Raw genomic sequence first — 23,329 nt, forward strand, 5'->3', positions numbered from 1 at the left:
GCAGCCTGCAGGCCACTGCCCACAGACGCCAGACTAGGTGGGCGAGGCTGCGCTGGGGAGAGAATGGAGGCGCCTGTGGGCTTGTGGTGCTTGCCTGCGGCAGTACCAGGAGTGTCGGGAGGCTGGGGCCCAGGCTGAATGTCTCAGGGAGCTCTTCCCAGTACCCAGACCAGACCCCCGCAAGGCCTGCGGAGGGGGGCCCACATGACCCTCCTACCTTTGCGTTAGATCTAAGGTAACATTCACACTAACTGCATGAGGGGCTTAGTATCCCCATTTCAGAGGCTCTTTCTTTCTCTCTCTCTTTCTGGAACAAGAGCCAAGTGTTTTAACCTTTTTATTTTATTTTTATTTAAAGAATGGAAACACTGACAAGACCATAGGATAAGAGGGGTACAATTCCCACCACCAGAACTCTGTACCCCATCCCCTCCCCTGATAGCTCTCCTGTTCTTTATCCCTCTGGGAGCATGGACCCAGCATCATTATGGGATGCAGAAGGTGGAAGGTCTGGCTTCTGTAATTGCTTCCCTGCTGAACATGGGTGTTGGCAGGTTGATCCATACTCCCAGCCTGTCTCTCTCTTTCCCTAGGAGGGGCAGGGCTCTGGGGAAGTGGGTTCTAGGACACGCTGATCATCTGCTCAGCGAAGTCCAGTTGGCATCATGGTAGCGTCTGGAACCTGGTGGCTGAAAGAAGAGTTAACATATAAAGCGAAACAAATTGTTGGATAATCATGAACCTAAAGGCTGGAGTACTGTAGATGAAGATTTGGGGGGATCTCCATTTTGGAAATAGCTAGTAGGTCTATTTTAGGTATATTCCAAAGGGCCTATGACTTTACTAGTTTTTTCCTGAGGCTGACATCTGATATGCAGGTGGACCCAAGTTATTGTCTGGGGAGATGATGTCATGATTGGAAAAAGGGCTAGAAAGCTGGATCAGGGAAGAGAGTAGCTCTCAAATATGGGAAAAGTGTATAAATATTGTTGAATGTAAGCCCCATCGATTTGATCTGGGGCCCATATTCAGCCCAGGAGCCTATGCGACCTCTGCATCCCTATAGGTCTGAGCTCACATTCTGTGGTCATGAGCAGGAACATTCCAAGTTGCACCAGGTTTTAACTTATTTTTATGTGGGGCCTGAAGATAAACCCGAGGCCTCCTCTTTATGTGATACCACTGAACCACTTCCCCCAGTCCAATTTTTATTCTACCCGTTTTGGGGGAAAGAGATGAAAGACACTGAAGTACCACTGTACCAGCCCTGGAGCTCCCCTCACGCTGTCCGTGGTGCCCCCCGTGGTGTCAGGGCGTGCGACGTGGTAAGACACCTGAACGTCTTTCATTCATTTCATCCTCACATGGGAAATACTCCTTGTGAGACCCTCGGCCTGAGACTCTTTGCCAGGGACTAGTAGTCCCTTTGTGGGCACAGCGTGTCCACTGCCCTTTGACATTCTCCCTGTCCCCTGCCCCCCACTGCCCCGGTCTCTGGTCATCCGTTTGCACAAGGCTGGTTTGCTTCCACACGAAAGCCTCTGCCAGCCTGCCCCAGCACACAGGCTGCACACTTCTGGGCACCCGTCGAAGGCTCGGCAGCCTGGTGGAGTCCCTGTGCCCAGCCGTAGTGTGTGAGGGCAACGTGGGCTCCTTTTATAAAGCAGCACTGACACCCAGCCCGGCGCCACAGCCGGGCCTCTTTGGGCCTCGCGCTGGGTCTCCACAGGGCCAGATCCTGAGGTGCAGAAATAGCAGCAGGGAAGGACCCCTGAGGTTCTTGCCGATTTCTTGAGGGCCCTGTGGGTTTGCTTGTTGGCCACCAGAACTTTGACAGGGCTCCATGCTTACATGATTGCACTGCTCTCAACACATATATTTTTTAAGGTTTTTATTTCATTTATGAGAAAGATAGGAGGAGAGAGAAAGAACCAGACATCACTGGCACATGTGCTGCTGGGGATCTGACTCAGGACCTCATGCTTGAGAGTCCAAAGCTTTATCACGGCGCCACCACCCGGACCACCACTTTTTTTTTTTTTTAAGAAAAAATTTTTTCCCTTTTGTTGCCCTTTTTTTTATTTTATTGTTGTTGTAGTTGTTACTTTTGTTGTTATTGGTGTTGTCATTACTGGATAGGACAGAGAGAAATGGAGAGAGGAGGGGAAGACAGAGAGAGGGAGAGAAAGACAGACACCTGCAGACCTGCTTCACCTGAGAAGCAACCCCCCTGCAGGTGGGGAGCCGGGGGCTCAAATTGGGATCCTTACGCCGGTCCTTGCACTTCATGTCATGTGTGCTTAACACGCTGTGCTACTGCTCAATTCCTCAGCACATTATTTTTTCTGATAAATGAGAGAGAGAGAGAGGAGAGACTCCACAGCACTGCCCCACCTCCCGTGAAACTTCTTTGCATGCTGCTAGGGACTCAAACCCAGGTCCTTTCACATGTTAAAGCGTGAGTTCTCCTGAGCTATTGCCCGGCCTTTTGGGGCTCCATCCTATGTCACTCATTCAGGGAAATGTTAAAGTTTTTATTTTATTTTATTATTTATTATTGGATAGAGACAGAGAAACTGAGGGAGGGAAGATAGAGACAGACACCTGCAGCTCTACTTCACCACTGTTAAGCACCTCCTGCAGGTGGGGACCAGAGGCTTGAATCTGGGTCCTTGCACATTGTAATGTGTGCTTTTTTTTTTCTTATTGTATTCCTTTATTCTTATTAAAATACAGCCATCAAGAATAAGAACGATACGGAATTGAATTATTTCATCAAAGTCTATGAATAAAACTCTGAAGCAAATCTTTATAAATGAAAACATAATAATTCTGGGACTGGTGAATTATTGTATGTTTTATATACGCTGACTACTCTGCATGAATCAAACTAGGTTTTTCCGTAAATAAGAAAAATGCATAGCTATGCTACTAGAAATGCAGTAATTTCTCCCATTAAGTAATACAATGTGTTTCTGTCATATGATTTTATGTTCTAACATATCCCCCAAATAGCAAAAGATGCACAGTTAATTTAAAAAAAATTTATTTGGGGAGCCAGGCAGTACTGCAGCGGGTTAAGCGCATGTGGCACGAAGCGGAAGGACCAGTGTAAGGATCCCGGTTCGAGCCCCCGGCTCTCCACCTGCAGGGGAGTCACTTCACAGGCAGTGAAGCAGGTCTGCTGGTGTCTGTCTTTCTCTCCCCCTCTCTGTCTTCCCCTCCTCTCTCCATTTCTCTCTGTCCTATCCAACAACAACAATAATAAAGACAATAAAACAAGGGCAACAAAAGAAAATAAATAAATAAATATTTAAAAAATATATATAATTTTTTCCCTTTCGTTGCCCTTGTTGTTTTATTGTTGTAGTTATTATTGATGTCCTCGTTGTTGCATAGGACAGAGAGAAATGGAGGGGGGGAAGACAGAGAGGGGGAGAGAAAGACAGACACCTGCAGACCTGCTTCACCGCCTGTTAAGCAACTCCCCTGCAGGTGGGGAGCCGGGGGCTCAAACTGGGATCCTTATGCCAGTCCTTGCGCTTTGTACCACGTGCGCTTAGCCCACTGCGCTACCGCCTGACTCCTCAGGAAATTATTATTATTATTATTATTATTATTATTATTTTATTCCCTTTTGTTGCCCTTGTTGTTTTATTGTTGTAGTCACTGTTGTTGTTGATGTCCTTGTTGTTGGATAGGACAGAGAGAAATGGAGAGAGCAGGGAAAGACAGAGAGGGCGAGAGAAAGACAGACACCTGCAGGTGGGGAGCTGGGGGCTCGAACCATATTTTTATTATTTTTGTAAAGACTTTATTTATTTATGAGAAAGATAGGAGAGAGAAAGAACCAGACATCACTCTGGCACATGTGCTGCTGGGGATTGAACTTGGGACCGCATGATAAGAGTCCAAAGCTTTATCACTGTGCCTCCTCCCGGACCACTCCCAGTAAATTCTTTTTTTTTTTAATATTTATTTAATTTATTTATTCCCTTTTGTTGCCCTTGTTGTTTTATTGTTGTAGTTATTATTGTTGTCGTTGTTGGATAGGACAGAGAGAAATGGAGAGAGGAGGGGAAGACAGAGAGGAGGAGAGAAAGATAGACACCTGCAGACCTGCTTCACTGCCTGTGAAGCGACTCCCCTGCAGGTGGGGAGCCGGGGTTGGAACCGGGATCCTTATGCCGGTCCTTGTGCTTTGCGCCACCTGCGCTTAACCCGCTGCGCTACAGCCCGACTCCCCCCAGTGAATTCTTAAGCATACACTAGCCTGGTTGTCCCTCAAGGTGATTTGAATTTTAATTCTCCCTTATCAGTCTTGCAGAATAAGAGCAGTATTACCTTAGTGCCTATCACTAAGGTGAGTGTGCTTTTTTTCCTCATAAAATCACTACTTTAGCTAATTCATTCATAAAAAAAACGGCTATATACATTTCAAAATGAATTTACTTTGCTTGTTTTATTTTACATGGAAATTCCTGACAATGTTGACTGTGTTGTCTGGGTAGAGACTCCTCTGCTTGGGGGTCTCTGTGCTCCCTGCTCATCAACACCACCTGGGCGTGCAGCACTGTCACGAGACTAGAGAGCAGGAGACTCGATACTATCTAAGTCTGATGAAGGTGACCTGGAGTTGGGCAGTTTCTGAGTTGGAGGCTTGTCTGCCAGCCCCAGCTAGGGAATTCGATGGGTTGGTCTCCAAGTTTTAATGATAACAGTTACTTTGATAAGTTGACTTAGAAAACCTTTGATAAGTTGACTCCTCTCCCAACATCTTCAAGCTACAGACTTTATGTCTTTCAGCAGACTGACTGTCTATTTCCATGGTCTCTAGAATTTGGATATCAGTGTTTATGACAGCTTCAAGAAATACAATTTCTTTTTATTTATTTATTTATTTTATTTCTTTATTGGGGAATTAATGTTTTACATTCAACGTAAATACAATAGTTTGTACATGCATAACATTCCCCAGTTTCCCATATAACAATACAACCCCCACTAGGTCCTCTGTCATCCTTCTTGGACCTGTATTCTCCCCACCCACCCACCCCAGAGTCTTTTACTTTGGTGCAATATACCAATTCCATTTCAGGTTCTACTTGTGTTTTGTTTTTTTTTTCTGATCTTGTTTTTCAACTTCTGACTGAGAGTGAGATCATCCCATATTTATCCTTCTGTTTCTGACTTATTTCCCTTAACATGAATTTTTCAAGGTCCATCCAAGATCGGCTGAAAACGGTGAAGTCACCATTTTTTACAGCTGAGTAGTATTCCATTGTGTATATATACCACAACTTGCTCAGCTACTCATCTGTTGTTGGACACCTGGGTGGCTTCCAGGTTTTGGCTATTACAAATTGTGCTGCCAAGAACATATGTGTACACAGATCTTTTTGGATGGATGTGTTGGGTTCCTTAGGATACATCCCCAGGAGAGGAATTGCAGGATCATAGGGTAGGTCCATTTCTAGCCTTCTGAGAGTTCTCCAGACTGCTCTCCACAGAGGTTGGACCCATTGACATTCCCACCAGCAGTGTAGGAGGGTTCCTTTGACCCCACACCCTCTCCAGCATTTGCTGCTGTTACCTTTTCTGATGTATGACATTCTCACAGGAGTGAAATGGTATCTCGTTGTCTTTATTTGCATTTCTCTGACAATCAGAGACTTGGAGCATTTTTTCATGTGTTTCTTGGCCTTCTGGGATCTCTTCTGTGGTGAATATTCTGTCCATGTCCTCCCCCCATTTTTGGATGGGGTTATTTGTTGTCTTGTTGTTGAGTTTGGCAAGCTCTTTATATATATTGGTTATTAAACTCTTGTCTGATGTATGGCATGTAAAGATCTTCTCCCATTCTGTGAGTGGTCTTGGTTTGGGTAGTGGTTTCTTTTGCTGTACAGAAGCTTTTTAATTGGATGTAGTCCCATAAGTTTATACTTGCCTTAGTCTTCTTTGTAATTGGGTTAGTTTCATTGAAAATATCTTTAAAATTCATGCGGAAAAGAGTTCTGCCAATATTTTCCTCTAAGTATCTGATAGTTTCTGGTCTAACATCCAAGTCCTTGATCCACTTGGAATTTACTTTTGTATTTGGTGAAATACAGTGGTTCAGTTTCATTCTGCTGCATGCTTCAACCCATTGTTTCCAACACCATTTGTTGAAGAGACTCTGCTTTCCCCATGTAATAGTCTGGGCCCCTTTGTCAAAGATTAGATGTCCATCGGTGTGGAAATACAATTTCTTACTGCAATGAGAATTGTTATACTTCACTGTGTTCCATCTCCCATGAGGCACTAGTATTTCCCTGGAGATACTATAATTTTTGGTATGTGTGCCTACAAATGTGTTACATGTCAAGTGTAGTGTGTGTGTGTGTGTGTGTGTGTGTTTAATTTTTTTGCCTCCAGGGTTATCACTGGGGCTCGGTGCCTGCACCACTGCTCCTGGAGGCTAGTTTTTTTCCTTTTCTTGCTCTTGTTGTTTTATCGTTGTTGTGGTTATTATTGTTGTTGTTATTGATGCCATTATTGTTGGATAGGACAGAGAGAAATGGAGAGAGGAGGGGAAGACAGTGGGGGGAAGAAAGACAGACACCTGCAGACCTGCTTCACTGCTTGTGAAGCGACTCCCCTGCAGGTAGGGAGCCAGGGGCTCGAACTGGGATCCTTGTGCTTTCCACTGCCTGCGCTTAACCCACTGCACTACCACCTGACCCCCTAGTGTGTGCTCTTAACCAGGTGCACCACCGCCTGGCCCCATGTTAAAGTTCTTGTCCTCTTCCAAAGCTGAAAAGTACATTTCGTTTCTATTCTGTCATGGAATTATAGTACTTACTACATAGTACTTTAGCACGTAATACATAGTAATTACTACATAAATCATAGTACTTCCTACATAGTACTTAGCACATAATGCATAGTACCCCATAGTGCCTAAATAGTGTTTAATACATAGCACACAATACGTGGTACTTAGTACATATAGCACTGAGCACTCCAGGATCATTTGCACCCAGTTTTCCATGTGTTTCTACTGCAGATGAGGCTCAGGAGTGAAGGGACTTGCTCCCCTGGAAAGGCTTGGCACTCAGCTGTAGAACCAGCCGGCCTGACTCCAGGTGGGTGCACTTCTCTCCACGCTCATCTGCATGTGAACTCCTCCATGACACGTGGAAGATGGACTCTTCCTGGCATAAACTGCTGAAATTATAACGCTGTCTTCAGATGCTTTACTAAGCACATTAAGGGCTTGTTAAGCTCAGCGTTGCTGTCTGCTGGCTCTCAAGCAGGGAGGCTGCCAGCTACACCCACTGGGTACTGGGCAGCTCCTCCATGGAGGGCAGAAAGCCACACTCATGCTCACTGACAACTGCATGGCTCCAAGCTGGGGAGAACGCAAGAAAGGATTTGCTCAGACATGCCGATGGTGGGGCTGGGGGTGCTCAGTGGGTAGGGGACACGCCTCGCTGTGTCTGAGTTCATTCCCTAGTTCAAGCCCCAGCACCACACGGGAGCAGCATGGGTGGTGGTGTGGTACTGTGGTATCTCCTCTCTCTAACTTGCTCCCTTTCAAAAGAAAAATTAAAAAGCACACTGAGGTGGGAAAGTGACTCAGCATTCCTGCACAAGTGCAAGAGTTCATTCCTTCATTTCCTGGCACCTCATAAAAGATTGACTTAAGGGGGCTGGGTGGTAGCGCAGTGGGTTAAGCGCACGTGGTGCAAAGCGCACAGATCAGCAGTACAGATCCCGGTGGGGTGGGGAGTCGCTTCACAAGCGGTGAAGCAGGTGTCTGTCTTTCCCCTTCTCTGTCTTTCCTTCCTCTCTCCATTTCTCTCTGTCCTATCCAACAACAACAACAATAATAATAACAACAACAAGGGCAACAAAAAGGAAAAAATAGGGAGTCGGGCGGTAGTGCAGCTGGTTAAGCGCACGTGGCGCAAAGCCAAGGACCGGCCTAAGGATCCTGGTTTGAACCCCTGGCTCCCCACCTGCAGGGGAGTCACTTCACAGGCGGTGAAGCAGGTCTGCAGGTGTCTATCTTTCTCTCCCCCTCTCTGTCTTCCCCTCCTCTCTCCATTTTTCTCTGTCCTATCCAACAACAACAACATCAATAACAACAATAATAATAACTACAAAAACAATAAAAAGACAACAAGGGCAACAAAAGGGAAAATAAATAAATAAAAATTTTTAAAAAAGGAAATTACAGGTCCATGAAAGATGATGAATGACATAGTGGGGGTTGTATTGTTAAATGGGAATCTGGGGAATGTTATGCATGTACAAACTATTGTATTTATTGTTGAATGTAAAACATTAATTCCCCAATAAAGAAATAAAATAAATAAATAAATAAACAAGTAGGAAAAAATAGCCTCCAGGAGCAGTGGATTCATAGCACAGGCACCGAGCCCCAGCAATAAACTTGGAGGCAAAAAAAAGAAAGAAAAGAAAAGATTAACTTAAAACATAAAATGAAGTGGCCCTACTATTATGTGGTGACCAAAGTTTCAGTCATCTTGTAGGAAGAGGCTGTGGCTGCCGCCAAAAGCCCTTCCACCTGTGGCCAGGACCTCCTACGCAACTTCCCTTTCCTGAGTCCTACCTCTCTCACCACCTCTGCCAATAGCTCTGTCACCCAGGATCCTGATGACTACGGTCATGGGTCCATCCCAAAGTTGGTGAAGCAGCTCCAGGGGCAAATCCAGAAGTGAGAGGATGTGTTTGTGGTGATTATCAGTGAGTCAGACCACGTTCTGAGCTCTGGAGTTTCTAGGCCGTTAGTTCTGTGCCTGCCCTATGAGTCAGGGTCAGCCACCCCACCCGGCGTGTACGTGCAGACTGGCCCTGCCCCTCAAGCAACCCCCTCCCTTCCTGCACAGACTAGGGCACTGCAGTCCCTCATGCGCATATCCTGGGAAGGGCACGGCCACTGGGCTATGCCCAAGTGCCAGCCAGGCACCCAGCAAGGGAAAGCACATGACTGCTTCCTCTCCCACCAGTGCTGAGCGCATATGCTTTGTGAATAAGCAGAAACAACGTGCGTGTCTGTCAGCAGCAGCCCGTTGTGCTGCAGCCTGCGTCATCTAATGATGGGGACAGGATCTGAGCAGACAGGCATCTGCGTTATTCATGCTTCGGACAATCTCTGCCCACCAGGCCGCCTCCTGCTCCTCACGGCTCTGGCCTCCTACTGCCCAGCCTCCGCCATCTCCTTCCCAAGGCCCAGAGGCTGCAAAGAGGATAGCTTTCTAGTTAAAGGATGTAGCCTCTCCTTCTATAAAATGCCTTTACCCAATATCGACCCATCTTCCTCGGGCGTAGCATAGAGTATGTTGTCCATAATAAAGTAGAACAAAAGAAAAAAGAAATTTTCACCTTGGACTGGCTGAATAGCTCACGTGGCTAGTGTACTGCTTTGCCACGCATGTGACCCGGGTTCGAGCCTGGCTCTCACTGTACTGAAGGAAGCTTCAGTGGTGTGGCCTCTTTCACTCTTTCTTTTTTCTTTTTTCTTTTTTAAAGGAACTCACCACTTAATTTTAATTTTTTTTTTAAGCAGGATCTTGATTTATTGTAATTGAGTAAGGGACACCTCTGAGGCTCTCAGGTGTGCAGGGCCTGCCACTTGTCCAGGGAACCGCGGTTGGGGATGTATTTGACTCCACAGCCGTCTGGGATGAGGCGCGTTTCAGCCACCATGTCTTCAAATTCATCTGTGTTAAACTTGGTGAAGCCCCACTTCTTGGAAATGTGGATCTTCTGGTGTCCAGGGAATTGGAACTTGGCCCTGCACAGGACCTCGATCACATGTTCTTTGTTCTGCAGCTTGGTTTGGATGGACATGATGACCTGGCCAATGTGGACTCTGGTCATGGTGCCCTGGGGCTTCCCAAAAGCACCTCACATCCCTGTCTGGAGCCTAAGGTTAGGGGCAGCAGGAGGTCAGGCATAAAATGAACACAGTAGGAAGGGCTGTCTCCAGGGTCCCTTAGGGCAGCCAATACAAGCAACAGGCTGCACACACTACCCAGGAGGCTGCTGTTTGCAGCCACTGCACACCGGGCGTCATGGGGAGGGTGGTATGGTCGGCTTAATTGGCTGCAGATTCTTTCACTCTTTCTGCCTCTAGAAAATAAGTAAAATAAATAAATAAATAAATAAATAAAAGCTTTTACCAAGGACTGGCATAAGGATCCCGATTCGAGCCCCCGGCTCCCCACCTGCAGGGGAGTCGCTTCACAGCCAGTGAAGCAGGTCTGCTGGTGTCTATCTTTCTCTCCTCCTCTCTGTCTTCCCCTCTTCTCTCCATTTCTCTTTGTCCTACCCAACAGTGATGACATCAATAACAACCACCATAATAACTACAACAATAATTAAAAAACAAGGGGAACAAAAGGGAAAATAAATAACTAAATAACTGCTTTTATGAGAACTAAGCTGTCACAGCCCTCCTCAGGAGAATCTGGCTGTATGTCTGAAGTCTTTTTTTTTAGACTTATATATTTATTCTCTTTTGTTGTCATTGTTGTTCTATTGTTGTTGTTATTGATGCCGTCGTTGTTGGATAAGAAAGAGAGAAATGGAGAGAGGAGGGGAAGACAGAGAGGGGGAGAGAAAGACAGACACCTGCAGACCTGCTTCACCGCCTGTGAAGTAACTCCCCTGCAGGTGGGGAGCCAGGGGCTTGAACCGGGATCCTTATGCTGGTCCTTGCGCTTTGTACCACCTGCGCTTAACCGAGTGTCTGAAGTCTTAAGCCAACAAGCCACGGAGAGAGTTTGTCCTAAGAAAAATCCAGGGAAGGGGCCGGGTGGTGAGGCACCTGGTGAGTGCACATGTTACAGTGAACAAGGACCTGGGTTCAAGTCCCCAGTCCCCACCTGCAAGGGGAAAGCTTCATGAGTGGTGAAGTAGGATTGCAGGTCTGTCTGTCTGTCTGTCTATCTATCTATCTATCTATCTATCTCCATTTCCTCTCCACTTCTGACTATCTCTATCCAATAAATAAAGATTTAAAAAAAAAAGTGGTCTGAGAGGTGGTGCAGTGGATAAAGCATTAGACTCTCAAGCATGAGGTCCTGAGTTCAATCCCTGGCAGCACATGTATCAGAGTGATGTCTGGCTCTCTCTCTCTCTCTCTCTCCTCCTATCATTCTCATAAACAAAAATCTTTTTTAAAAAAGAAAAAAACTCCAGGGACAAATGAAGAAAGATGCATTTTGATTGCTCATAACAGTGCAAAAATTGTAGGCAGCCTAAATGCTCAGCCATAATAGTGACAGCCAGCTCAATCTAGATACCAAAGAATAGAAATTGTTCATTGGAATGTTAGATATATATATATATCATGGTTGGAAACACACTATGCTTTATATTGACTTTAAACTATGAAAGGGTGATATGCCAGAATATACGGGCAGTTACTAACTCTGGAATATAAGAATAGGAGTTGTTTATAGTTAAGGGCCCAGGAGGTGGCTCAGCTGGGACAGTTCATGCTTCACCATGCCTCAGGCCCTGGATCTGATCCCTGGCACCACTGGGAGCACCATGGCTGTTGTCAAGGGAACTCAGGGAGGGGGGAGCAGTGCTTTGGTGGTTTCCTCTCTCTCTCTCTCTCTCTCTCTCTCTTCCCCCTCCCTCTTTCTCTTTCTCTTAAAGAATTTAATACTTCCTTGAATTTATACTTCTCTTTCTCTTAAAGAATTTAATACTTCCTTGAAAGAAGTATTAAATTTGAAAAAGGGCTGTGTAGCAGGAGGGGATGGCTTAGTGGTAGAGTGCAGTCTTTGTGAGCATGAAGTCCCTGAGTTCAGTCCCCAGCATGGCATATCCCCAAAGTGCTGCTCTGGTACATTATTGCTCGTGTTAATAAGTAAAAATTCGGGGGGGGGGGATGGTCTGGGAAGCAGATGAGCAGTATTACACATGTATGTGGCCCCGAGTTTATTCCCAAGTACTCAGGAAGGAGAGGAAGTCAGAGGTCAGAGAAAGAAAGGGAGAGAAAGGACATGGCTAAGTAATGAAAGTGAGGTTACTCAAGCATGTCTTCAGCTCCATGCCACCTTCCTTCAATGCTGAAAGTTACCTGCCAGCCTCTAGAGGGCCCGGCCCCAGTCAGGGAACCTTGTTGTGGGCTGTGTGACCTTGGGGCAAGCTCCCTGGGAGGATGTTTGTCCCTACATTTTCAGATGCACAGAGAGGACCTGGCAGTTCAGGGCACTGTGTGTGAAGCCTGCTTCCCATGCCAGGTGCAGGGCTTTCTGCATGGTGTCACAGCCACCTGTCTGTGGCTCCAGGTAGCGGCCTCCCTCCCCCACCATTCCTGATACATCTCAGGCCCATCAGCTGGTGAGTATGCCCAGTCTGCTGGGTGCCCATCTCCCCAGGCCATGGTCCTTCCCTGTGACTGTAGTGGTGGTGTGGGGGTGCTCTTTGCCTGGACATTTGGCCGGGAGCCTGAAGAACCAGGCAAGAACTGTCCACAAGGGTTGGCGCAGGGCCGGGAACTGGCTGTCTCTCCCTTTAAACAGACACAGGCTGTCTGTTGAAATTCTGGAGACATCTGACCTTTTACAGAACATCTCAAGAGTTGTCAGGGGGCCAGAGGGAGGTTCCTTGCTCTGGGAACGCTTTAACCCTTCCACACAGCCTTCACAGCAAGGAGAGGACTAGTGGCTCATCCGGCGAATGACGCAGGTTCCATCTCCAGCACTGAGTATGCCAGAGAGGAGTGGTCCTCTGGACTCTCTTTCTGAAAGAACAAGTCTTAAAAGAAGAAGGTAGGGGGCTTGGGCGGTAGCGCAGCGGGTTAAGCGCATGTGCCGCAAAGCGCAAGGACTGGCAGAAGGATCCCAGTTCAAGCCCCCATCTCCCCACCTGCAGTCTCTCCCCCTCTCTGTCTTCCCCTCCTCTCTCCATTTCTCTCTGTCCTAGCCAACAACAATGACACCAATAACAACAATAATAATTATTACAACAATAACAACAAGGGCAACAAAAAGGGAATAAATAAATAAATGTATTTTAAAGAAAGAAAGAAACCCCAGAAAACGCTCTGGGGTTTGTGCAGTGCTGGGGATTGAACCAGGGGCCTCAGGCATGTGAGCCCAGTGCTCTACCAGTTGAGCCATTTCTTCTGTCACTATTTGTTGCTGTTGGTTTTTGTTTGTTTGTTTTAGGTATGAGAGAATTGAGTATATTTAAACATTCTTTCTCCTTTCTCTAGAGAATGAGAGGCAGAGAGAGGAGAAATGCTACAGCACATTCCCCACTGCTTGTGAAGCTTCCCCATGGGGCGTCCGGGGACTCAAGCCTGGGTCCAGGAAAGCTCGTGGCGAAGTGTGTACTCTCGTGGGTGAGGTCTCTCCAAGCACCCCCTTTTTCTGTTTTGATTTTTGTTGTCACTGGGGCCTTCCCTTCTTTTTCAGATAGGAAGGAAGCAGACCACAGCACAGAAGCTTCTGGGGGCCAGGCTTGAACCTGGGTGGTGTACACGGCAGAGCAGGCCCCCTCCAAGGTGAACTAACTCGCCTGCCTTGCTTTAAAATTCCCAGGGATAGTGGTCTGGGAGGTGGCACAGTGGATAAGGCATCGGACTCTCAAGCATGAGGTCCTGAGTTCAATCCCCGACAGCACGTGTACCAGAGTGATGTCTGGTTCTTTCTTTCTCATATCATTTCTCATCAATACATAAAATAAAATAAAAAATTCCCAGGGATAAAGTGGTGGAGAGGAAGGGAGTGGGACAGGAAGTACAGAGGACAAGAAAAGGCTGGCTGGAAGCTGGTGGGAGCTTGAAAAATACTGTTCTGCCTCACCCCCAGGATTGAGAAGGGGTGGCTGGTGGGGCACAGGTGGGTCAGAGGCCAGGTCAGCTCCTTCAGGGGCATCTCACCTGCAGGAAGGGCCTATCAGCCTTGAGATGCTGTTGCCTACTGTTCCGGTGGGCGTCTTAACAGCCACCAGTGTGCTGTCTCTAGGCACTTCTGATGCTTTAAAAAGTGGCACACGCTGCTGACCTGGGTGAGATAACCTGCCCACCTTTCCAGGAAAGTAGCAAACAGGAAGGAGATAAGGGCCCCTTCTCGTAGCTTCTGTTTTGAAAGTAAAGCAAAGGGAGGACAGTGGAAGCTTGAAAAGCAGGGAGAAGGAAGGTTCAGGAGAGTGTCTGAAGGAAGCAGGAAGGGAAGCCACAAGAAAAGAGAGTGACACGGCCAACACAGAGAAGGTGCTGTGCACAGCGACCAGGCTGGGTCCTAAAGGCTCTCGGCAGACGCCAGCACTCAGAGAGGGAGCACAGAGCAGAACCTGGGGGGGGGGGGGGGGGGGGCCCTGGAGGAGCAGTTGCTGAGGACTGGTGGCCTAGGGGGCCCAGCGGGAATGAGGAAGGGACAGGCTAGCAGACCTGGGCAAGGTGGGGATGCCAGCAGGTCCAGGAGGGACGGGACCAGGGTGTGGGTGGGGGGCATGCCTTCCACGTAAGTGCCGAGGTCCCCCAATTTAATGGCCTCCAAAGTCTCCTGTGGCTGGGGGTGTATCGAGGCAGTGGGTGGATAACCTCAAGGCATGAAGCAAAGGACAGAGAGTGGGAATCCGGCAGGCCTGGGGATGGAGACAGATAAGTGTGCTTGGCAGTGCCGGGAGGCTCTAGGTGGGGGGAGTGCTGAGCTTGAAGCATGAAGTCCCGGGTTCAGTGGCCGGCATTACGTGTGCACCAGAGTGATCCTCTGAGTCTCTCTCTTCTCCTCATTAGTGAGTGTTTTTCTGATGTGTACTTGGCTGGCAGGGAAGGTGGCTTGATGATGCAGTGCTGGACTTGCATGCTTAAGCCCCAGCACCACATGGAAGCACCGTGGATGGCCAGCACTAGCTCCACGGTGACTGGTGTCTCTCCTCTCTATATATCTCTCCATTTTTCACTCTCTCTAAGCATAAAGATTTTTTTTTTAATTGGGTCAGGCTGCCTAGTGATGTCACACACTATGAAACCCTCAGTTCATCTGCCAGAAATGCATGAGAAGAAATATACAAGGGGAAGGTCCCAGGCCCAGGGGGACGGGGCAGGCGGGGTAGGGCGGAGGGAACAGGCTTTCGGTGTCCGGCTGGGCTTAAATGATGCTTCTGCCACCAGCAGCAGCTGTATCACCTCATCACCCGGGAACTCACAGGACACGAAGCATTTCAGGGGCCCACCCAGACCTCTGTAATCAGCTGGGTGGGACCAGCAATCCACTTTATTTATTCTGCCATCAGGATTACAACTGGGGCTCCTTACCAGCACGGATCCTCTGTTCTCATCAGGCTCTTATTTTTTAATTTAATTTTAATTTTATATATTTATTTTAAATTTTATTTTATTTATTTATTAATGAGAAAGATAGGAGAGAGAGAGAAAGAATCAGACATCACTCTGGCACATGTGCTGCCGGGGCTTGAACTCAGGACCTCATGCTTGAGAGTCTAGTGCCTTAGCCACTGTGCCACCTCCTGGACCACTATTTATTTATTTACTTATTTTCCCTTTTGTTGCCCTTTTTAAATTGTTGTTGTAGTTATTGTTGTTGTTGTTATTGATGTTGTCTTGCTGGATAGGACAGAAAGAAATGGAGAGAGGAGGGGAAGACAGAGAGGGGGAGAGAAAGATAGACACCTGCAGACCTGCTTCACCACATGCGCTTAACCCACTGTGCTACCGCCCAACTCCCTAATAGTATACTTTTTTAAAAGATTTATTTCTTCTCAAATGAATGTGAGAAAGAGGGAGAGAGAATCAGAGCAAGTCACTCTGGCATGTGATGCCAGGGATTGAACTCGGGACTCCACGCCTGAAAGCCCAACACCTTATCCACTGTGCCACCCTCCCAGGCCAGCATGATGATTTCTTGTAATGTGAGCGCTTAAACAGATGTGCCACCGCCCTGCCCCTCATGATGATTTCTGATACAGTGAACACACACACATACCACCTCACATTGGCACACCTGAAGCATATCCCAAAGAAATGTAAAGTTCCATTCATGTAAAACATTTATGTGAACACTCCTACCAGCTTTACTTGTAAAAGTCCCTGAATAGAAACAAATAAAATATCCTGCAAATGAATTGTCTGGTACATCCGTTCTGTGGATTATTATTCAGAAACAAAAAAGAGGGGAGAAATTGATACAGGCAGCAACCTGGAGGTATCAGAAGGGATTCGTAGTAAGTGAACAAAGGAATTCTTGTAACGACACGGCCTTAGAAGTGGGGAAGGGGACCTCCCTGTGGTTCCCTCAGGTGGGGAGTTGGGTCACTCTGTAAGGTTTCTTCGTTGCGGAGGCAGCCACAGGATCTAGTCATAGCATCCAACTGCACACACAGCCAAATAAGTTCGAAGGCTGCTGACAGCTGGGCTGGCAGGGAGCTCAGCTGGTGTTTTTTAAAAAGCTGGCCTGGGATCGGTGGCACTCTGCATGAAGAAAACAAAAACAGAAACCCTGCTGAAAATGGAGCAATAAGGTCTATTCCCCCAGGTCCCCATGGGGGGAGGAGGGAAGAGGTAAGGATGAAAGGAAAAGAGTGGAGACATTAATCAGGGGCCCACTGGGCTGAGAAGACGATTAACTGCAGCCACTCTGCACCTGAGTCCGCCACCAGGAAAGGGGTGGACTGCGCAGGGGATCGACAGCATGAAAGATGGGCCTTTTGCAACACATTGAAGATTTCCCTTTCCCCCCCTTTTTCAACAGAAGGCAGGAGGAATAGGATGGGATGGGATGGGATGGGATGGGATGGGATGGGATGGGATGGGATGGGATGGGATGGGATGGGATGGGATGGGATGGGATGATAGAATGGGATGGGATGGGATAGAATAGAATAGAATAGAATAGAACAGAAATTAGGATAGGATAGAGTAGAATAGAACAGAATAGAATAGAATAGAATAGAATAGAATAGAATAGAATAGAATAGAATAGAATAGAAATTAGGATAGGATAGAATAGAATAGAACAGAAATTAGGATAGGATAGAATAAAATAGAACAGAATAGAACAGAACAGAACAGAATAGACCAGAAATTAGGATAGGATAGAGTAGAATAGAATAGAATCAAATCAAAATAGAGTAGGATGGGAGAAAAACATGTGCAAGGACCTGGAGCTAAGCCTCTGGTCCCGACCTGCATGGAGAAAGCTTCACAAGTGGTGAAACAGGTCTGCATGTTTCTCTCTGTTTCCTCTTACCTCTTGGTTTTTCACTGTCTCTATCCAATAAATAAATAAAGTATTAAAAAATAAGTGGAATAATGGGATGGGCGGAGGCTGGGAGAGTTAAAAAAAAAAAAAAAGACTCGTGCCTGAGGCTCTGAGGTCCCAGGTTCAATCCCCTGTACCACCATAGGCCAGAACTGAGCAGTGTTTTGGTTGAGGAGGCCAGGGAGGGGAGAAGGGGACGGGGGAGAGTGCTCTGTGTGCCTAGAACTGGCCGAGGTTGATTTTCAGCAAGTCCTCCAGCCCCCACCATGACAGAAATAGTAAGCGGGCCTATAGGTACCCGTGAAGTGCACCACCTCCCTGAGAGGCTGGAGGCCAGGCAGAGATGGGGAGGACAGGTAGATGCTCACCGGCCACTACTACAAGGAGCAATTAGCAATGGCTTACATGTTCCATAGTAACTTGTTTTTGAATGCTTGCTGGGGCTGAAGAGACAGCTCACCAGGAAGGGCTTGTACAGCCCAGGCTTGAGCCCGGCCACCACATGGGAGTCACCATGGGAGCGGAGGAGGCTCTAGTACTTGGTGTCCTCTGTATCTGAATAAAAATGTGGCCCCAAGTTATGAAATCATGTATGTGGGAGTCCCTGGATCCGTAAAAAATAGAGAGACAGAGAGAAATAAAATAAGGGCCAGGGAGAGAGCATTGTGGCTATGCAAAAGACTTTTATGCTCCTAGATCCCAGGTTCTATCCCTAGCTCTGCCATAATCCAGAGCTGAACAGTGCTCTATAAATAAACAAATATGAAAGTATGCAAGATTGTTTTTCTTTTTTTTACCTGAGCACTGCTCAGCTCTGGCTTATGGGGACTGAACCTGGGACTTTGGAGCCTCAGGCATGAGAGTCTCTTTGTATAACCATTATGGTATTTATCTCACTGATATTCTGGTTTCTTTTCAGATCATGCAAATCTTTCACCTTTTACTATTTACCTCCACCCAAAAAAAACTTTTTTACCCCGGAGTACTACTCAGCTCTGGTTTATGGTAGTGCTAGGGATTGAACCAGGGACCTTTAGTCCCTTAGGTACCAAAGTCTTTTTTTTTTTTTTTTGCCTCCAGGGTTATTGCTGGGGCTCAGTGCCTACACTATGAATCCACTGCTCCTGGAGGCCATTTTTCCCCATTTTGTTGCCCTTGTTGTTACCCTTGTTGTGAATGTTGTTGTTGCCATTGCTGTTGTTGTTGTTGGATAGGACAGAGAGAAATGGAGAGAGGAGGGGAAAACAGAGAGGGGGAGAGAAAGATAGACACCTGCAGATCTGCTTCACCGCCTGTAAAGTGACTCCCCTGCAGTGGGGAGCCGGGGGCTCGAACCAGGATCCTTAAGCCGGTCCTTGAGCTTTGTGCCATGTGTGCTTAACCACTGTGCTACCGCTCGGCCCGCAGGTATGAAAGTCTTTTACATAACCATCATGCTATCTTCCCAGCCTAAGAATTCTTAATCTTATGGGGAAATGTCTACATATATTGCTGTCCAAGGGAAAAGTTACAAGAGCAAGTGCTAAATAACCCTTTCCTTTCAAAAAACACTTCCTAGGAGACTTACAGTTCACTTGAGATCAGGCAGCACTGAGGTCAAACAGGGAGGCTTGGACGTGTGAGCTCTGAGGTCTACCAGCTGAGCTACACTCCACCACCCCCCCCCCACCCCCTGCAAAAGATACACGTAAAACTTCACATAGAAAAGAGACAAAAAAGGAGGCAGCAGTAGTGCAGTGGGTTAAGCGCACGTGGCGCAAAGTGCAAGGACTGGTGTAAGGATCCCGGTTTGAGCCCCCAGCTCCCCACCTGCAGGGGGGTCGCTTCATGGGCAGTGAAGCAGGTCTGCAGGTGTCTGTCTTTCTCTGTCCCTCTCTGTCTCCCCATCTCTCTTGATTTCTCCCCATAATAACAGCAACAACAACAAAATGGAAAAAATGGCGTCCAGGAGCAATGGAATCATAGTGCAGGCATGAAGCCCTAGCAATAACCCCAGAGGCAAAAGAAAGAAAGGAAGGAAGGAAGGAAGGAAGGAAGGAAGGAAGGAAGGAGACAAGAAGTCAGTCTGAAATAGCAGCACCAGCAGACCACCACCATTAGCTTTGAAAATCCTACTGTGAACAAATTCCATCTGTTTCTTTGCTTGTTTGTTTTTTAAGTTTTAGGAAGAAGTACTGACTCATGGTTACTGGGTTGGGTGAAACTACGCACAGTAGTGTCACTGCTTGTCATAATTTTGTCATTGTAAATAGGTGGTGGACAGGCAGCAAGTGCCCCCCCTCCCTTTTTTTCTTTCTTTTTACCAAGGAGCACTAGCTGGGGAGCCTGGTGGGCCCAGCCCAGTTCTGCCTGGAGAAACAGGGCAGGGTATGACCTGGTAAGTGGCTGGCACTGGCACTGGGTTCCGGACCCCTTGCCTGCCGGCTCTCTCCCTGACTCCTGCCAGCTCCTTGTCCAGCCTCAGAAGAGGCAGTTTCAGGCCCTGCCCAGAAAGCTGCAGTGGCAGATAGGCCACTGGGCTGGGAGGGAGGGCTGGGCCAAGGTCACTTGATAAAAGCCACATTTGCCTGTATCTCTCCCTTCAGCAGTCTCTGGGTTTCTGTTGCCCGGCTTCCAGCGGCCACTGTGGGCGCAGTCCTGGGTGGGGCCATGGGTGGTTTCATGCAGGGCGGCTCTGCTCTCTCTCCTTCAGAGAGATGTCAACAGGGTGCCAGGTGTGTGCCCTTGAGATGGTACCTGCCACTGAAGGACTGCTTGCGGCTGCGGCTCAGAGAGGTTGAGGGACTGTCCACAGGCAGCACCTCAAGTTCAGAGGTGGAGCTAGGCCTGAAGCAGATGGGGGAGGGCTGTGCACTGTGGGGCCCAAGGTCAGGGGGGTGTGCACAGCTGAAGGGGATGCAGGGGAGCCCAAAGAGCTGTGGTGGGGGACACAGACGTGTCATGGGTGCTATCAGTGGGGGTGCAGAGGCCACTTGGGTGACACAGAGCCATAGTTGGGGTGCATAGGGCACATGGGGTTTTCAGAGCCTGCATGGGGGGGCTCAGAGCCATCTTGAGAGAAGGAGGTCAAGCAGGGGCTGCAGAGCCGTCCTGAGTGTCCACTGCCATGGTGGGGGCACAGAGCCGTGGGGAGTGAAGAGCCCTTGAGGGTGCACAGAGCCAACCTGGGGCGTTCAGAATCGTGGTGGGGTGTTCAGAGCCGTGGTGGGGTGTGCATGGCCATGCTGGGGTGTTCAGAGCCGTGCTGGGGTGTTCATTGCCATGGTGGGGTGTTCATTGCCATGCTGGGGTGTTCAGAGCCGTGGTGGGGTGTTCAGAGGCGTGCTGGGGTGTTCAGAGCCGTGCTGGGGTGTTCATTGCCATGCTGGGGTGTTCATTGCCATGTTGGGGTGTTCAGAGCCGTGCTGGGGTGTTCACTGCCATGCTGGGGTGTTCATTGCCATGCTGGGGTGTTCAGAGCCGTGCTGGGGTGTTCAGAGCCGTGCTGGGGTGTTCACTGCCATGCTGGGGTGTTCATTGCCATGCTGGGGTGTGCAGAGCCTTGATGGGGTGTTCATTGCCATGCTGAGGTGTGCAGAGCCTTGATGGGGTGTTCATTGCCATGTTGGGGTGTTCATTGCCATGTTGGGGTGTTCATGGTCATGTTGGGGTGTTCAGAGCAGTGGTGGGGTGTTCATTGCCATGCTGGGGTGTTCATGGCCATGCTAGGGTGTTCATTGCCATGCTGGGGTGTTCATGGCCATGCTAGGGTGTTCATTGCCATGCTGGGGTGTTCAGAGCCGTGCTGGGGTGTTCACTGCCATGCTGGGGTGTTCATTGCCATGCTGGGGTGTTCATTGCCATGCTGGGGTGTGCAGAGCCTTGATGGGGTGTTCATTGCCATGCTGAGGTGTGCAGAGCCTTGATGGGGTGTTCATTGCCATGTTGGGGTGTTCATGGCCATGCTGGGGTGTTCATGGTCATGTTGGGGCGTTCAGAGCAGTGGTGGGGTGTTCATTGCCATGCTGGGGTGTTCATGGCCATGCTGGGGTGTGCAGAGCCGCGGTGAGGTGCAGAGCCGCGGTGGGGGTGCATGGCCATGCAGGGGTGCAGCGGCTCTCCGAGGCACCCTGCCAGGCGCGGGCGGGCGGGGCGGCCCTCCTGGGGCAGTGGGCGGGGCTGAGCACTTCCGGCACCCGGCTCAGAGCGGGCGAGCGGTCACCGACTCCGGGAGCGCTAGGGTCCTGCTGCCGACGTTCTGGACGCCGAGCCGGGCTGGGACGCGAGGTAGGCACTATCGGAGGTGGTCTCCGGGACCCCCGCCCCTCAGAGGCCCCACCCCAGCCCGCCGGGCCCACCTGCCCAGGACGCTCCCAGGGCTCGGGTGGGGGGGCGGGCGTCCTGCTGCCAGGGAGCAGGGGGCACCGGGCCAGGTCCCACAACCAGCCGTGCCCACCCCCCAATCCTGAAACCTGGAAGCAGGAGTGTTGGTGGGGACACAGTCTGTGCACACTGGGAACTAGGGGACAGGCACCTGGAACTTGGGGGCAGTCACCTAGAATTTAGGGACATGGAGTGAGTCATCTTGAACTTGAGATTGATGGTGTTGTCTGGAGCTTGAGGGTCTGGGGGTCACCTGGGGCTTGGGGACAGTCTGGGGGGTCACCTGGAGCTTGGGGACAGTCTGGGGGAGTCACCCGGAGCTTGGGGACAGTCTGGGTGTTCACTTGGAGCTTGGGGACAGTCGGGGGGGCTCACCTGGAGCTTGGGGACAGTCTGGGTGTTCACCTGGAGCTTGGGGAAGGCTGGACCTTCAGTATGGCAGTGAGGTTGACCTTTGGTTAGGCTCTGAGTCACTGCCCCTCTCTGAGCTGTGAGGTCAGTGGCAAGGTTCAGAGAAAGAGAAGCTGGGGTCCTGGACAGTCACTCCCCTCTGGTGGCGAGAACGGGCCCTGGGTCCCCTGAGAAGGTATTGGACTCTGGCAGGTTTTGCTCACCTGAGATGAATGTCATTTGACAGGTGAATCATGCCATCCTTGGAAGGGGCATGCACTAAGAAAGAACATGTTTCCCCACAGATGCTCTGAAGCTGGGAGAGGGCTAGAAAGCCTGCTGTCTTGTCCCCAGACCCATGCTCATAGGAGACACTGGACTCAGAGTTTAGGTGACTGGCCAAAGTGACAAGTCTGTTGTTGGGAAGGTCCAAACTTGAACCCAGCTTCCAGACTTTCAGGACATAAGTGTGTGTGTGTGGGGGGGGGTCTTGTTTTGCTTTTATTTTTTTTAAAGATTTTATTTATTTATTAATGAGAAACCTAGGAGGAGAGAGAAAGAGCCAGACATCACTCTGGTACATGTGCTGCCAGGGATTGAACTCAGGACCTCATGCTTGAAAGTCTGATGCTTTATCCACTGCGCCACCTCCCGGACCACACTGTTTTGCTTTTTAAAGAAGACTAATCAGTTATGTCCTGGGACGTGGCTTTGTGGGTAGAGCACCAGCCTTTAGTGCCTGAGGTCCAGAGTTTAACTCCCAGCACCTTATGAGTCAGCAGGTGCTCTGGCTCCTTCTCTCTTATTAGTAAATAAATTAAATAAGCCTCTTCTTTTCTCCCTTCCTTCCTTCTTTCCTTCATTTCTCTCTCTCTCTCTTTCTCTCTTTTTTTTCTTACCAGAGCACTGCTTAGCTCTGGTTCATGGTGGTGCAGGGGACTGAATTGGAACTTTGGAGCCTCAGACATGAGAGTATCTGCATAACCATTATGCTATCTACCACCACCCAATAAGTCTTTTTTTTAATTTAAAATTTTTTAAATTTATTTTAATGAGAGATAACAGAGAGAGGAAAGAGAGACCAGAGCACTGCTCAGCTCTGGCTTATGGTGGGGCTGGGGACTGAACCCGGGACCTTGGAGCCTCAGGCATGAAAATCTTTTTGCATAACCATTATGCTGTCTCCCAGCCCCCCAGTAAGTCTTTTTTATTGGAAAATTAATTAATAATTTTTCTGTGAGGAAAGGAGTGCTGCTCAGCCCCTTACTATTGGTGCCAGGGATGGAACCTGGGGCCTCAGGCAAGCAAGTCCTGTGCTCTAC

The 23,329-nt window shown here is 48.7% G+C and overlaps 2 protein-coding genes and 1 non-coding gene across 5 annotated transcripts in view; 1 reads left to right on the forward strand and 2 right to left on the reverse strand.

Annotated features, from left to right (window-relative positions):
• Positions 1 to 9,565: 9,565 nt before the first annotated feature.
• On the reverse strand, positions 9,566 to 10,074 carry LOC132534937 (large ribosomal subunit protein uL16-like). Its single transcript, XM_060179642.1, has one exon. The coding sequence runs from the start codon at positions 9,886 to 9,888 to the stop codon at positions 9,619 to 9,621; it is 270 nt and encodes an 89-aa protein (XP_060035625.1). The 5' UTR covers positions 9,889 to 10,074; the 3' UTR covers positions 9,566 to 9,618.
• On the reverse strand, positions 9,986 to 10,119 carry LOC132535150 (small nucleolar RNA SNORA70). Its single transcript, XR_009546932.1, has one exon. It is a non-coding gene; the product is annotated as a small nucleolar RNA SNORA70 (small nucleolar RNA).
• A 9,490-nt stretch (positions 10,120 to 19,609) lies between these two features.
• The window catches only part of SEMA4B (semaphorin 4B), a 36,660-nt gene continuing 32,940 nt past the window's right edge, over positions 19,610 to 23,329 (forward strand). Inside the window, exon 1 of one of the 3 annotated variants that reach the window (XM_060179438.1) lies at positions 19,610 to 19,632. In XM_060179438.1, the coding sequence (XP_060035421.1) occupies positions 19,625 to 19,632 (8 nt within the window). In that variant the 5' untranslated portion in view covers positions 19,610 to 19,624. Of the gene's footprint in view, positions 19,633 to 21,241; positions 21,522 to 23,329 lie in introns of those variants that run through there. The other 2 variants (XM_016189184.2, XM_060179439.1) reach the window with 2 other exon arrangements.

This window comes from Erinaceus europaeus, chromosome 20 (genome assembly GCF_950295315.1).
Source record: "Erinaceus europaeus chromosome 20, mEriEur2.1, whole genome shotgun sequence".
NCBI lineage: Eukaryota > Metazoa > Chordata > Mammalia > Eulipotyphla > Erinaceidae > Erinaceus > Erinaceus europaeus.

Excerpts from the sequence above, each read along its gene's own strand:
- LOC132534937 (XM_060179642.1), bottom strand. The coding sequence starts at position 9,888 with ATGACCAGAGTCCACATTGGCCAGGTCATCATGTCCATCCAAACCAAG.